Below are 13,270 nucleotides of genomic sequence, written 5' to 3'. Positions count from 1 at the left end.
TGCCTCAGCCTCCCTAGTAGTTGGAATTATAGGCATAAGCCACCACCGGTTAATTTTTGTATTTTTAGTACAGCTGGGGTTTCACCATGTTGTCCAGGCTGGTCTTGAATTGACCTCAAGTGATCCACCTGTCTTGGCCTCCCAAAGTGCTGAGATTACAGGCATGAGCCACCTCACCGGGCCATATACTAGATTTTCTTTATGCATTCACTCATTGATGGGCACTTAGATTGACTCCGTATCTTGGTTAGTGCAAATAGTGCTGCAATAAACATGTGAGTGCAAAGAGCATTTCCCCAGTGTTTTCCTCTGGTAGTTTCATAGTTTCAGATCTTAGATTTGAGTCTTTAATAGATTTTTGTTTAATTCTTGGATACACTGACTTCCTTCCTTTTGGGTATATTCATAGCATGGGATTGCTGGATCATATGGTAGTTCTATTTATAATTTTTTGAGGAACCTCCATACTGTTCTCCAGAGTGGCTGTACTAATTTACATTCCCACCAACAGTGTACGAGGGTTCCCCTTTCTCTACGTCTTCATCAGCATCCACCTTTTTATAAAGGCCGTTTTAACTGGGATGAGGTGATAGCTCACTGTAGTTTTGATTTGCATTTCTCTGACAATTAGCGATGTCGAGCATTTTTGTATATACCCCTTAGCCATTTGAATGTCTTCTTTTAAGAAACGTCTATTCATATCCTTTGCCCACTGTATTAGTCAGGGTTCTCTCGAGGGACAGAACTAATAGGATAGATGTATATATGAAGGGGAGTGTATTAAGGAGTATTGAGTCACATGATCACAAGGTAAAGTCCTACAATAGGCTGTCTGCAAGCTGAGGAGCAAGAAGCCAGTCCGAGTCCCAAAGCCTCAAAAGTAGGGAAGCCGGCCGAGCGCGGTGGCTCACGCCTGTAATCCCAGCACTTTGGGAGGCCAAGGCAGGTGGATCACCTGAGGTCAGGAGTTCAAGACCAGCCTGGCCAACGTGGTGAAACCCCATCTCTACTAAAAACACAAAAAACAGTCGGGTGTGGTGGTGCACGCCTGTAATCGCACCTACTCAGGAGGCTGAGGCAGGAGAATTGCTTGAACCCAGGAGGCAGAGGTTGCAGTGAGCCGAGATGGTGCCGTTGCACTCCAGCCTGGGTGACAGAGTGAGACTCCGTCTCAAAAAAAAAAACAAAAAAAACAGTGCAGCCTTCAGTGTGTGGCCAAAGGCCCGAGAGCCCCTGGCAAATCACTGGTGTAAGTCCACAAGTCCAAAAGCTGAAGAACTTGGAGTCTGATGTTCAAGGGCAGGAAGCAACCAGCACGGAAGAAAGATGAAGGCCGGAAGTCTCAGTGAGTCTGTTCATTCCATTTTCTTCTTCCTGCTTTATCCTAGCAGGGCTGGCAGCTGGTGGGTGCCTACCCAGATTGAGGGTGGGTCTGCCTCTCCCAGTCCACTGACTCAAATGTTAATCTCCTTTGGCAACACACTCACAGACACACCCAGGAACAATACTTGCATCCTGCAATCCAATCAAGTTGACACTCAGTATTAACCGTCACACCTGTTTTTGGTTTTTTTTCTGAGACGGTGTCCCATTCTGTCGCCCAGGCTCGTGTGTGGTGGTGTGATCTCGGCTCACTGCAACCTCTGCCTTCCGGGTTCAAGCAGTTCTCCCTCCTCAGCCTACTGCATAGCTGGGGTTACAGGCATGCGCCACCACACTCAGCTAATTTTTGTAGTTTTAGTAGAGATGAGGTTTCACCACGTTGGTCAGGCTGGTCTCGAACCCCTGACCTCAAGTGAACCGCACGCCTTGGCCTCCCAAAGTGCTGGGATTACAGGCGTGAGCCACTGAGCCTGGCCCACACCCACTTTCTAATTAGATTTTTTTTTTCCTGTTGAGTTGTTTGAGCTCCTTATATATTCTGGTTATTAATCCTCTGTCAGATTGATAGTTTGCAAATATTTTCTTCCATTCTGTGGAGTGCCTCTTCACTTTGTTTATTGTTCCCTTTGCTTTGCAGAAGCTTTTTGGATTGATAGAATCCCATTTGTCTATTTTCACTTCGTTGCCTGTGCTTTTGAAGCCTTACACAAAAAATCTGTGCCCAGACTAATGTCTCACAGTTTCAGGTCTTGGATTTAAGTCTTTAATAGATTTTTGTTTGTTTATTTATTTATTTATTTATTTTTATTTTATTTATTTATTTATTTATTTATTTATTTTGAGTTGGATTCTCCCTCTGTTGCCTAGGCTGGAGTGCAGTGGCACAATCTCGGCTCACCGCAATCTCCACCTCCCCGGTTTGAGCGGTCCTCCAGCCTCAGCCTCCCCAGTAGCTGGGACTACAGGCCCACGCTACCACACGCAGCTAATGTTTGTATTTAGAGCATCCCAACTGGAAAGGAAGAAGTCATATTAGCCTTGTTCATAGATGACATGATTTTTTTTACAATAGCTTTATTTATTATTTTATTTTTTGGAGATAGGGTCTCACTCTATCGTCCAGGCTGGAGTGCAGTAGCACCATTATAGCTCACTGCAGCCTTGATCTCCTGGGCTCAAGTGACCTCCCTGTCTTAGTCTCCTGAGTAGCTAGGACTACAGGTGCACCCCACTATGCCTGGCTAATTTTTTAATTTTGTTGTAGAGGTTGGGTCTTGCTCTGTTGTCCAGTGTGGTCTTGAACTCCTTGCTTCAAGTGATCCTCCTGCTGTGGCCTCCTAAAATGCTGGGATTACAGGCATGAGCCACCTGGGCAACACGGCAAAACCTCATGCCTGGCCTGATATGATCTTATACTCGACTCCACCAAAAAACTGTTAAAACTGATAAACAAATTCAGTAAAGTTGCAGGATACAAAATCAACATACAAAAATCAGTAGCGTTTGGCCAGGCGCAGTGGCTCACGCCTGCAATCCCAGCAGTTTGGGAGGCCGAGGCAAGTGGATCACCTGAGGTCAGGAGTTTGAGACCAGCCTTGCCAACATGGTGAAACCCTGTCTCTACTAAAAATACAAAATATTGGCTGGGTGTGGTGGTGGGCGCCTGTAATCCCAGCTACCTGGGAGCCTGAGGCAGGAGAATGGCTTGAACCCGGGAGACAGAGGTTGCAGTGAGCCCCGAGATCACACCATTGCACTCCAGCCTGGGCAACAAGAGCAAAACTCTGTCTCAAAAAAAAAAAAAATCCAAACCAAAAAAAACCCCAAATCAGTAGCATTTATATATGCCAGCAGCAAACAATCTGAAAAAGAAATCAAGAGAGCAGTCCCATTTACAATAGCCACAAAGAATATAAAATACCTAGGAATCAATTTAACCAAAGAAGTAAAAGATCTGTACAAGGGGCCGGGCGCGGTGGGAGGCCGAGGTGGGCAGATCGTGAGGTCAGGAGATCGAGAGCACGGTGAAACCCCGTCTCTACTAAAAATACAAAAAAATTAGCCGGGCGTGATGGCGGGCGCCTGTAGTCCCAGCTACTCAGAGAGGCTGAGGCAGGAGAACGGCGTGAACCCGGGAGGCGGAGCTTGCAGTGAGCCGAGATCGTGCCACTGCACTCCAGCCTGGGTGACAGAGCGAGACTCCGTCTCAAAAAAAAAAAAAAAAAAAGATCTGTACAAGGAAAGTTATAAAAACACTAATGAAAGAAGCTGAAGAGGACACACACACAAAATTGAAATATATTTCATGCTCATGGTTTAGAAGAATTAATTTTGCTAAAATGACAATACTGCCCAAAGGAATTTGCAGATCCAATGCAATCCCTATCAAAATACCGGCGACATTCTTCACAGAAATAGAAAAAACAATGCTAAAATTTACAGAGAACCACGAAAGACCCCAAAATAGCCAAAGCAATCCTGAACAAAAAGAACAAAGCTAAAGGCATCACACTACGTGACTTCAAAATAGACGACAAAGCTATGGTAACCAAATCAGCATGATACTGGCATAAAGACAGACATGCAGACCACTGGAGCAGAATAGAAAACCCAGATATAAATCCACACATTTACAGCCAACTCATTGTCAGCAAAGGCACCAACAACATACAATGGGGGGAGAACAATCTCTTCAATAAATGGTGCTGAGAAAATCGGATAACTATATGTAGAAGAATGAAACTAGAGCCGTAGCTGTCACCATATACAAAAATTAAACAGGCCGGGCACAATGGCTCATGCCTGTAATTCCAGCACTTTGAGAGGCTGAGGTGGGCAGATCACTTGGGGTCAGGAGTTCAAGACCAGCCTGGTCAACATGGTGAAACCCCGTCTCTACTAAAAATATAAAAATAGCCAGGCATGGTGGCAGGCACCCATAGTCCCAGCTACTCAGGAGGCTGAGGCAGGAGAATCGCTTGAACCAGGCTGCAGGGAGCCAAGATTGCACCACTGCACTCCAGCCTGGGCAACAGAGCGAGACTCTATCTCAAAAAAAAAAAAAACCAACTGTGTTATCCTCTCACTGAATATACCGCTTTATCATTGTATAGTGACCTGCTTTGTTTCTTTTCACAAGCTTGGAATTGTCTCTTTTATCTGATACCATATATAGATACCAAGTATAGCTACCCCTGCTTTTTTTTTTTTTTTCGTTTCCAGTTGCATGGAATATCTTTCTCTAACTCTTCACTTTCAGTCTAAGTGTGTCTTTGTAGGTGAACTGGGTTTCTTGTAGACAGCACAGAGTTGGGCCTTTTTTCTTTTTTTTTTCGAGACAAGGTCTGTGGCCCAGGCTGGACTGCAATGGCAAAATCTCGGCTCACTGCTATCTCCGCCTCCCGGGCTCAAGTGACCCTCCCACAGCAGCCTCCTGAGTAGTCAGGAACACAAGTGCACGCCAGCCACCACACCCAGCAAATTTTTTTTTTTTTTTTGGTAGAGACGAAGTTCACTATGTTGCCCAGGTTGGTCTCCAACTCCTGAGCTCAAGCAATCTTCCTGCCTTGGCCTCCCAAAGTGCTTGGGTTACAGGCATGAGCCACCATGCCTGGCCTTGGTCTTATTCTTTATCCATTCAGCCACTTTATGCCTTTTAATTGGATAATTTATTTCATTAACATTCAGTGTTATTATTGATAATTAAGGACGTACTACTGCCATTTTGTTGCTTATTTTCTGGTTGTTTTCTTCCTTCTTTTTTTTTTTTTTTTTTTTTTTGAGACAGAGTCTTGCTGTGTCGCCCAGGCATGACTGCAGTGGCATAATCTCAATCACTATAACCTCTGCCTCCCGGGTTCAAGTGATTCTCCTGCCTCAGCCTCCCGAGTAGCTGGGACTACAGGCACCCGCCACCACACTCAGCTAATTTTTGTATTTTTAGTAGAGAGGGGGTTTTGCCATGTTGGCCAAATGGATCTCGAACTCTTGACCTCAAGTGATCCGCCTCCCTTGGCCTCCCATAGTTCTGGGATTACAGGCATGAGCCACCATGCCTGGCCCCCTTTTCTCCTTTCTTACTGTCTTCCTTTGTGATTAAGTGATTTTCTCTGGTAGTATGTTTTAACTTGATACTTTTTATTTTTATTGAATCTATTATAGGTTTTTGCATTGTGGTTACCTTGAGGCTTCTAAAAAAATCTTATAACAAGTTATTTTAAAGCAATAACATCTTAGATCACAAAGAAAAAAAGAGAAACAATGAATAAAAACTCCACACTTTATCTCCTTCCCTCCCACATTTTGACTTTTTTTTTTTTTTTTTTTTTTTTTTTTTTTCTGAGACGGAGTCTCGCTCTGTCGCCCAGGCTGGAGTGCAGTGGCGCAATCTCGGCTCACTGCAAGCTCCGCCTCCCGGGTTCACGCCATTCTCCTGCCTCAGCCTCTCCGAGTAGCTGGGACTACAGACGCCCTCCACCGCGCCCGGCTAATTTTTTGTATTTTTAGTAGAGACGGGGTTTCATCGTGGTCTCGATCTCTTGACCTCGTGATCCGCCCGCCTCGGCCTCCCAAAGTGCTGGGATTACAAGCGTGAGCCACCGCGCCCGGCCACACATTTTGACTTTTTGTTTCCTCAATTTACGTATTTTTATTTTGCCTGTCTCTTAACAAGCTGCTATAGCTATTATTGTTTTAAGTATGGAGTCTTACTATGTTGCTCAGACTGGCCTCAAACTCCTAGGTTCAAGTGATCCTCCTGCCTCAGCCTCCCAAGTAGCTGAGACTACACCTAGCTCAATATTATTGTTTTTGATAGATTTGTCTTTGGGGCTTTATGGTAGAGTTAAGAATGAATTGCACACCACAATTACAGTATTGGAGTATCCTGGGTTTCTCTGTGTACCTAATTTTACCAATGGGTTTTATACCTTCAAATATTTTCTTTGGCCAGGAATGATGGCTCACACCTGTGATCCCAACACTTTAGGAGGCCAAGGGGGGATGATTGCTTGAGCTCAGGAATTCGAGACAAGCCTGGGCAACATGGCAAAACCCCGTCTCTACCAGAAAGAAAATACAAAAATTAGCCAGGCATGATGGTGTGCACCTGTAGTCCCAGCTACTCAGGAGGCTGAGGTGGGAGGATCACCGGAGCCTGGCAGTTTGAGGCTGCAGTAAGCTATGATTGGGCCACTGCACTCCATCCTGGGTGATAGAGCAAGACCCTGTCTCAAAAAAAAATTTTTTTCTTTTTGCATGTTTTTTTTTTTTTTTCTGGATTGAGGAACTCTCTGGAACTCTCTTTCTTCAAGAGAGCATTTCTTATAATACAGATCTGGTAGTGGTGAATTATCTCTGCTTTTATTTGGGAAAAACTTTATCTCTTCTTCATATTTGAATAATAGCTTTGCTTGATACAGTATTCTTGGATGGCCTTCATGGTTTCCATTGAGAAGTCTGTGGCCAGGTAAATTAGAGCTCCTTTAAGTGTCATTTCCTTCTTTTCTCTTACTGTTTCTAGGAGCCTCTCTTTGTTCTTGACCTTTGAGAGTTTGATTATTATATGCCTTGGGGTAATCAAATCTATTTGTTGTTCTCTGGACTTTCTGTACCTGGATATTTGGAATTTTTGAATGTCTTCCATTGTTTCTTTGAATATCCTTTCTATCCCCTTGCTCCTCCTCAGCTGCCTCTTGAACACCAATAATTCTTAGATTTTGTCTTCTATATTTCATAGGTGATTTCCATTCCTTTCATTCTTTTTTTTTCTTCTGTATGTATTTTCAAACAGCCCATCTCCAAGTTCACTGATTGTTTCCTCTGCTCGATCCACTCTGCTGTTGAGAACCTCTAAAGAACTTTTCAGTTCAGCAAACGTATTTCTCAGTTCTAAGATTTGTTTGGGTTTTTTTTTTTATTATTATTTCAATCTCTGTTAAATTTCACTGATAAATTTCTGAGATGCTTTTCTATGTCATTGTGGAATTCACTGAATTTCCTTAAAAATGTCATTTTGAATTCTTAGAAAGCTCACATATTACTGTCTTGTTAGGTTTAGTCACTGGTCCCTTACTTTGTCCATTTGGGGAGCTCATGGTTCCCTGTTTGCTTTTGTTTGTTGTTAATGTACATCTATGCCTTTGCACTGAAGGATTAGTCACTTATTCCAGTCTTCTCCATCTGGCTTGTTTTGGCTTTTACTGGCTCCATTTGCTTATAGATTCTTCATAATTGACCTATTGGTTTATTTTTTTCTGCTAGGTTGCTGCCTCCTTTTTAGCACTCAGTGGCACCTTAAAACCAGGTTTGCCTTGGCTGTATTAAAGATCAGAGTGTCTCCCATCCCGAATGGGGGAGGTCCCAAAGGGGATATCCTAGTAGCACAGGGAAGCTGGCTAGGGGTTCATTTCCAGGGGAGCTATGGAAGACACCTCCCACAGCATGGTGCTAATGAACAGCCACTCTGATTTGGCATCTCCTTTGGCCAAGTGACAGAGTAGAGAGAGTTTCCAAGGCTGGGGATGGTAGTCCCACCTCCCCACTTTGTCTGTGGCTATTCTCAGAGGATATTTCTCCCTTGAGACATTCCTGATGCTTCCTGTAGGTTGAGGCAGGGACAGATTGCCTGCCAGGGAACCCAAGATGGTGGGGAAGCTGGTTATTCACCTCGATCTCACTTTTTCCCACGTAGAAATCATGAGTGGAGGGGGAATTTCCTGCCCACTTGGTGCCATGCAGATTGGAGAGAGGGATGTCATGGATATGGAAGAATTATTCTCTTACTGTCTGCTCAGAAGATTTTTTCCTTTCTCTGTGGTCCCAGGAACTGTTTCACCCTCATATTTGGGTTCTGGGATATTGGGATGTTGCTGACGATAATTTTGGCACTGTATATTTGTTTTTGGTTTTCTGAGGGAGTGTGGGGAGTAAAGTCAGTGTTTTAATCTGTTTGCATTACTATAAAGGAATACTTGATACTGGGTAATTTATAAAGAAAAGAGGTTTATTGTGGCTCATATTTCTGCAGGCTTTATAGGAAGCATGGTGCCAACATCTGCTTCTGGTGAGGGCCTCAGGAAGCTTCCAATCATGGCGGAAGGTGAAGGGGGACCAGGCACATTCTACGGACAGAGAGAGAAAGAGAGGGAGCGAGAGAGACAGGGAGGAAGTGCCAGGCTCTCTTAAACAACCAGGTTTGCCCAGGTGTAGTGGCTTACACCTGATTACAGCACTTTGGGAGGCCAAGGCAGGTGGATCATTTGAGCTCAAGAGTTCCAGACCAGCCTGGCCAACGTGGTGAAACCCTATTTTTACTAAAAATACAAAAATTAGCCAAGTGTAGTGGTGGGTGCCTGTAGTCCCAACTACTTGGGAGGCTGAGGCAGGAGAATTGCTTAAACCCGGGAGGCAGGGGTTGCGGTGAGCCGAGATCATGCCACTGCACTCCAGCCTATGTGACAGAGCAAGACTCCGTCTCAAAAAAAATACAGATCTTGTGTGAACTAATAGAATAAGAACTCGCTCGTTACCGTGAGGACAGCACCAAGTCATTCACGAGGGATCCACCCCTGTGACCCAAACACCTCCCACCAGGCCCCACCTCCAACATTGGTGATCATATTTTAACATGAGATTTGAGACTGAGTAACATAGTGAGAACTCCATCTGTACAAAAATTTTAAAAGTTAGCCTGGCATGATGCAGCAAGCTACTCTAGCTACTCAGGAGGCTGAGGTGGGAGGATTGCTGGAGCCTTGGAGATGGAGGCTGCAGTGAGCCAAGATAGTGCCACTGCACTCCAATCTGGGTGACACAGACCCTATCTCAAAAGAAAAAAAAAACGAGATTTTAGGAGGACAAATATTCAAAACATATCAGCCAGCTTGCTTGTACCACCATTTTGGAAGTGGGAGTCCTCCTGGGTTGAAATTTTTAATAGCATCATTATGGTAAGTCACAATTGAGAATGTGCCATTTGAACAAAGACTTGACGTTAAGGAGGGGATAAGCCACATAGGGATTATGGGGAGAGCGTTTGATGAAGAGGAAATAATAGAAACCAGCCAGAAGTGTTCAAGTGCCAATGGCACTCAACAGAGTGAGTAGTGGTGGAGCATGCTTAGGGAGGTAGAGTTAAAAAAAATAATGGGGTTGGGCCGGGAGTGGTGGCTCATGCCTGTAATCCCAGCACTTTGGGAGGCCGAGGCAGGCAGATCACGAGGTCAGGAGTTTGAGAACAGCCTGACCAACATGGTGAAATCCTATCTCTACTAAAAATACAAAAAAAATACAAAAATTAACCGGGCGTGGTGACAGGTGCCTGTAATCTCAGCTACTCAGGAGGTTGAGGCAGGAGAATCACTTGAACCCAGGAGGCGGAGGTTGCAGTGAGCCGAGATGGTGCCACTGCACTCCAGCCTGAGCAATAAAGCGAGACTCCATCTCAAAAATAAAAATAAAAAATAAAAAATAATGGAGTCATCAGATTGTGGTGTGGGTACAACAGCAAATAATATTGCTGGGCTTAGTGTTTGTCCAGCTGATGGATACAAACTGGTGTGTTATTGGGATTTTAGTTTACATTTCCCTGATTACAGTGGAGTAGAGCCTTAGTTTATCAGTCTTTCCTAAAGCTCAGAAGGTATTGGGACTCTTGGCTAACTGTAGAGGACAATTTTGAAGACTGGAAGCCCAGGAACCCCTGGGAGGTCCAAAACATCATTTCCCAACCCTGGAAAAGAGTGGCTTTGAGACTGGGGTTACCAGATTTAGCAAATAGGAATATAGAATGCTCAATTGAATTTGAATTTCAGATAAATAACAAAAGAAAAGTTTGTACATAAGTATACCCCCATGCAATTTTTGCTTAAAAATATATTGAGCAAAAGAAGCTGGCACAAAAAAAAAAAAAAACATGTTATTTGATTTCCTTTCTATAAAATTCTTGAAGAGGCAAACTAATCAAAAATGACAGAAGTCAGAACAGTGGTTGCTTGAAGAGGGCAAGAATTGACTTTTAAAGGGTCACAGGAGAACTGATTTCTGGGGTGATGGAAATGTTCTATAGCAATAATATTGTCTAGGATGGTGGTTACATGGGTGTATGCAATTATCAAAGCTTATTGAAGTGAATATTTAAAATCTGTGGCTTTTTTCTTTTCTTTTTTTTTTTTTTTTTTTTTTTTGAGACAGAGTCTTGCTCTATCGCCCAGGCTGGAGTGCAGTGGCATGATCTCTGCTCACTGCAACCTCCGCCTCCCGGGTTCAAGTAATTCTCCTGCCTCAGCCTCCCCAGTGGCTGAGATTACAGGCATGTGCCACTACGCCCAGCTAATTTTTGTATTCTTAGTAGAGATGGGGTTTCACCATGTTGGCCAGGCTGGTCTCAAACTGTTACCTCGTGATCCGCCCGCCTCAGCCTCCCAAAGTGCTGGGATTACAGGCGTGAGCCACCACCACGCCCGGCCCAATCTGTGGCCTTTTGTTTTGGTTTTTTGCTTGTTTTTTTCTTTTTTGAGACAGAGTCTTTCTCTGTCACCCAGGCTGGAGTGCGGTGGTGACACAATCTCGGCTCACTGCAACCTCCACCTCCTGGGTTCAAGCGACTCTCGCGCTTCAGCCTCCTGAGTAGTTGGGATTACAGGTGTGTGCCACCACGCCTGGATAATTTTTGTATTTTTAGTAGAGAAGGGGTTTCACCATGTTGGCCAGGCTGGTCTCGAACTCTTGACCTCGTGGTCCTCCTGCTTCGGCCTCCCAAAGTGCTGGGATTACAGATGTGAGCCACCGTGCCCTATGGGCCTTTTTGTAACATAAATTATGCCACACAAGCAAAAAAAAAAAAGGGGGGTCACATGGCTAATTGAACCAATCAGAGGCAAGAAAGCAGAGCTATGCTGATTGGCTTATGCCTGAGCCACAGACCCCTCGCCAAACTAGGCGCAAGAAGGGACGGTCATGGTGGATCAGCCTGTAATCCCAGCACTTTGGGAGGCCAAGACAGGAGGATCACTGGAGTTCAGGAGTTTGAGACCAGCCTGGGCAACAGAGTGAGACTTAGTCTCCATAAAAAGAAAAAGTGGCCGGGTGTGGTGGTTCACGCCTGTAATCCCAACACTTTGGGAGGCCAAGGCAGGCGGATCACCTGAGGCCAGGAGTTCGAGACCAGCCTGGCCAACATGGTGAGACCCCCATCTCTACTAAAAGTACAAAAATTAGCCGGGCGTGGTGGCGGGCACCTGTAGTCACAGCTACTCAGGAGGCTGAGGCAGGAGAATCGCTTGAACCCGGGAGGTGGAGGTTGCAGTGAGCCGAGATGGGATCACTGCACTCCAGCTTGGGTCTCAAAAAAATTTTTGTGTTTTTAGTAGAGATGGGGTTTCACCATGTTGGCCAGACTGATCTTGAACTCCTGACCCAAGGTGATCCACTCACCTCGGCCTCACAAAGTGCTGGGATTTACAGGCGTGAGCCGCTGCGCCCTGTCCTAATTTTTGTATTTTTATTAGAGACAGGGTTTCGCCATGTTGGCCAGGCTGGTCTCGAACTCCTGCGCTCAGACAATCCACCCGCCTCAGCCTCCCAAAGTGTTAGGATTACAGGCATGAGCCACCGCGTCCGGCCATCTTCTTTACCTCTCCACTGTGTCAGTTTTATAATTCTCTTCTTCTCTAGACACTTTCTTCCGCAAGATAGGGGGCAGAGTGGGAAAATGACCATAGTCAGAACCTATGGGAAGGACCCACCCAAAAGGAAAAGGCTTCTTGTGCCCAGGCTGCAGATCCCAAACCCCAGGGAAGGACTCTCATTGGTTTAGTCTCCACTTTGTTCCAGGAGGAGCGTAATGATTGGTCCAGCCTGACTCGTTTACCCATCTCTCAACCATCACCATGGTGGGGAGGGGACACGCAGGAGACTGTCAGTTCCTACCCTAAACGGGGGAGGGGGCAGGGGTGATCATTTTCTGAGCTCCTATAAACAAAGTTTCAGTTCTTTTTCCTCCTATTGCTGAAACACTGGAATAAGGAAAGAGGTCGTCTGTCTAGAGAGACTGGTTGGGGAGTATGGTCTCCCCAGCCCAGCCAAGCTCAGGTCCCTGCATACAGCAGGTGCCTAATTGATGCTTATAGCACGAATGACTGAATGAATAACCCGTTCCCACAGGCTGTCCTGGGATGGTCCTAATTTCACAGACCCTGAGCGGATCAAGGATGAAGCGGGCCCAGGGGTCCCGCCCACCGGCTGAGAGAGTCTTAGGACGCAGAGACAAGACCAGGGAGGGCGGAACCTCTGAGCGTTAGGTGGCACCTTGGAGACCCCGCCACCTCGAAGGGCCCAGTTAGGGGCGGAGCTTCTAAACCCCAGCATTTTGGAATGAACCATCTTCCAGCGGTTAAAGGGGAGAGCCGAGAAAGACCTTCTGCATTTGTCACCAGCCTTTTTACCACCTCCTGGCCACAGAAACGATGTATTTGCTTCTCTAACGGCCACGCCGTTTTCCCCTTCGCCTCGTTACTCCTCAAAGACCCACGCGGCCACAGAATCCAGACTTACCCACCACCACCTTGCAGTGGCTCGCCCTAGTTTGACGCATTGCAGGGAAGGTCGGACCAATGGGCGCCACGCTCTCATTTCCTCCATGGGCCAGGCCCAATAGTGACGCGGCTCACAGAGGGACGCGTCACGCACCGCCGAGCGGTGCTCCTCCGCCGAGGAAAGTGAAGTGGGCCTGGGAGGCGGGGCGCGCGGCGAGGGAAAGTAGTCCGGCGGCGGGAGCGAGCGCGCGCGCGCCCGGCGGCAAATCCAGTTCCTGTGCAGGGTGGGGACGAGAGATTCGCGGGCACGTCTGTGTGGAGCGGGGCGCGGAGGGATCCGTGGGAGCCGCAGT

General features: G+C 46.1%; 1 protein-coding gene across 1 annotated transcript in view; it reads right to left on the bottom strand.

Moving 5' to 3' along the window:
- LOC129460173 (uncharacterized) overlaps window positions 1-13,270 on the bottom strand; it is a 69,302-nt gene that overhangs the window by 55,809 nt on the left and 223 nt on the right. Inside the window, exon 2 of the mRNA XM_063614906.1 lies at window positions 12,937-13,228. Coding sequence (XP_063470976.1) covers window positions 12,937-13,228 — 292 coding nt within the window. The remainder of the gene's footprint in view (window positions 1-12,936; window positions 13,229-13,270) is intronic.

Source organism: Symphalangus syndactylus, chromosome 13 (assembly GCF_028878055.3).
Source record: "Symphalangus syndactylus isolate Jambi chromosome 13, NHGRI_mSymSyn1-v2.1_pri, whole genome shotgun sequence".
In the NCBI taxonomy this organism is placed as follows: domain Eukaryota; kingdom Metazoa; phylum Chordata; class Mammalia; order Primates; family Hylobatidae; genus Symphalangus; species Symphalangus syndactylus.
Note: the sequence above shows the minus strand (reverse complement) of the source record. Positions and strands in the feature narration are given on the sequence as shown.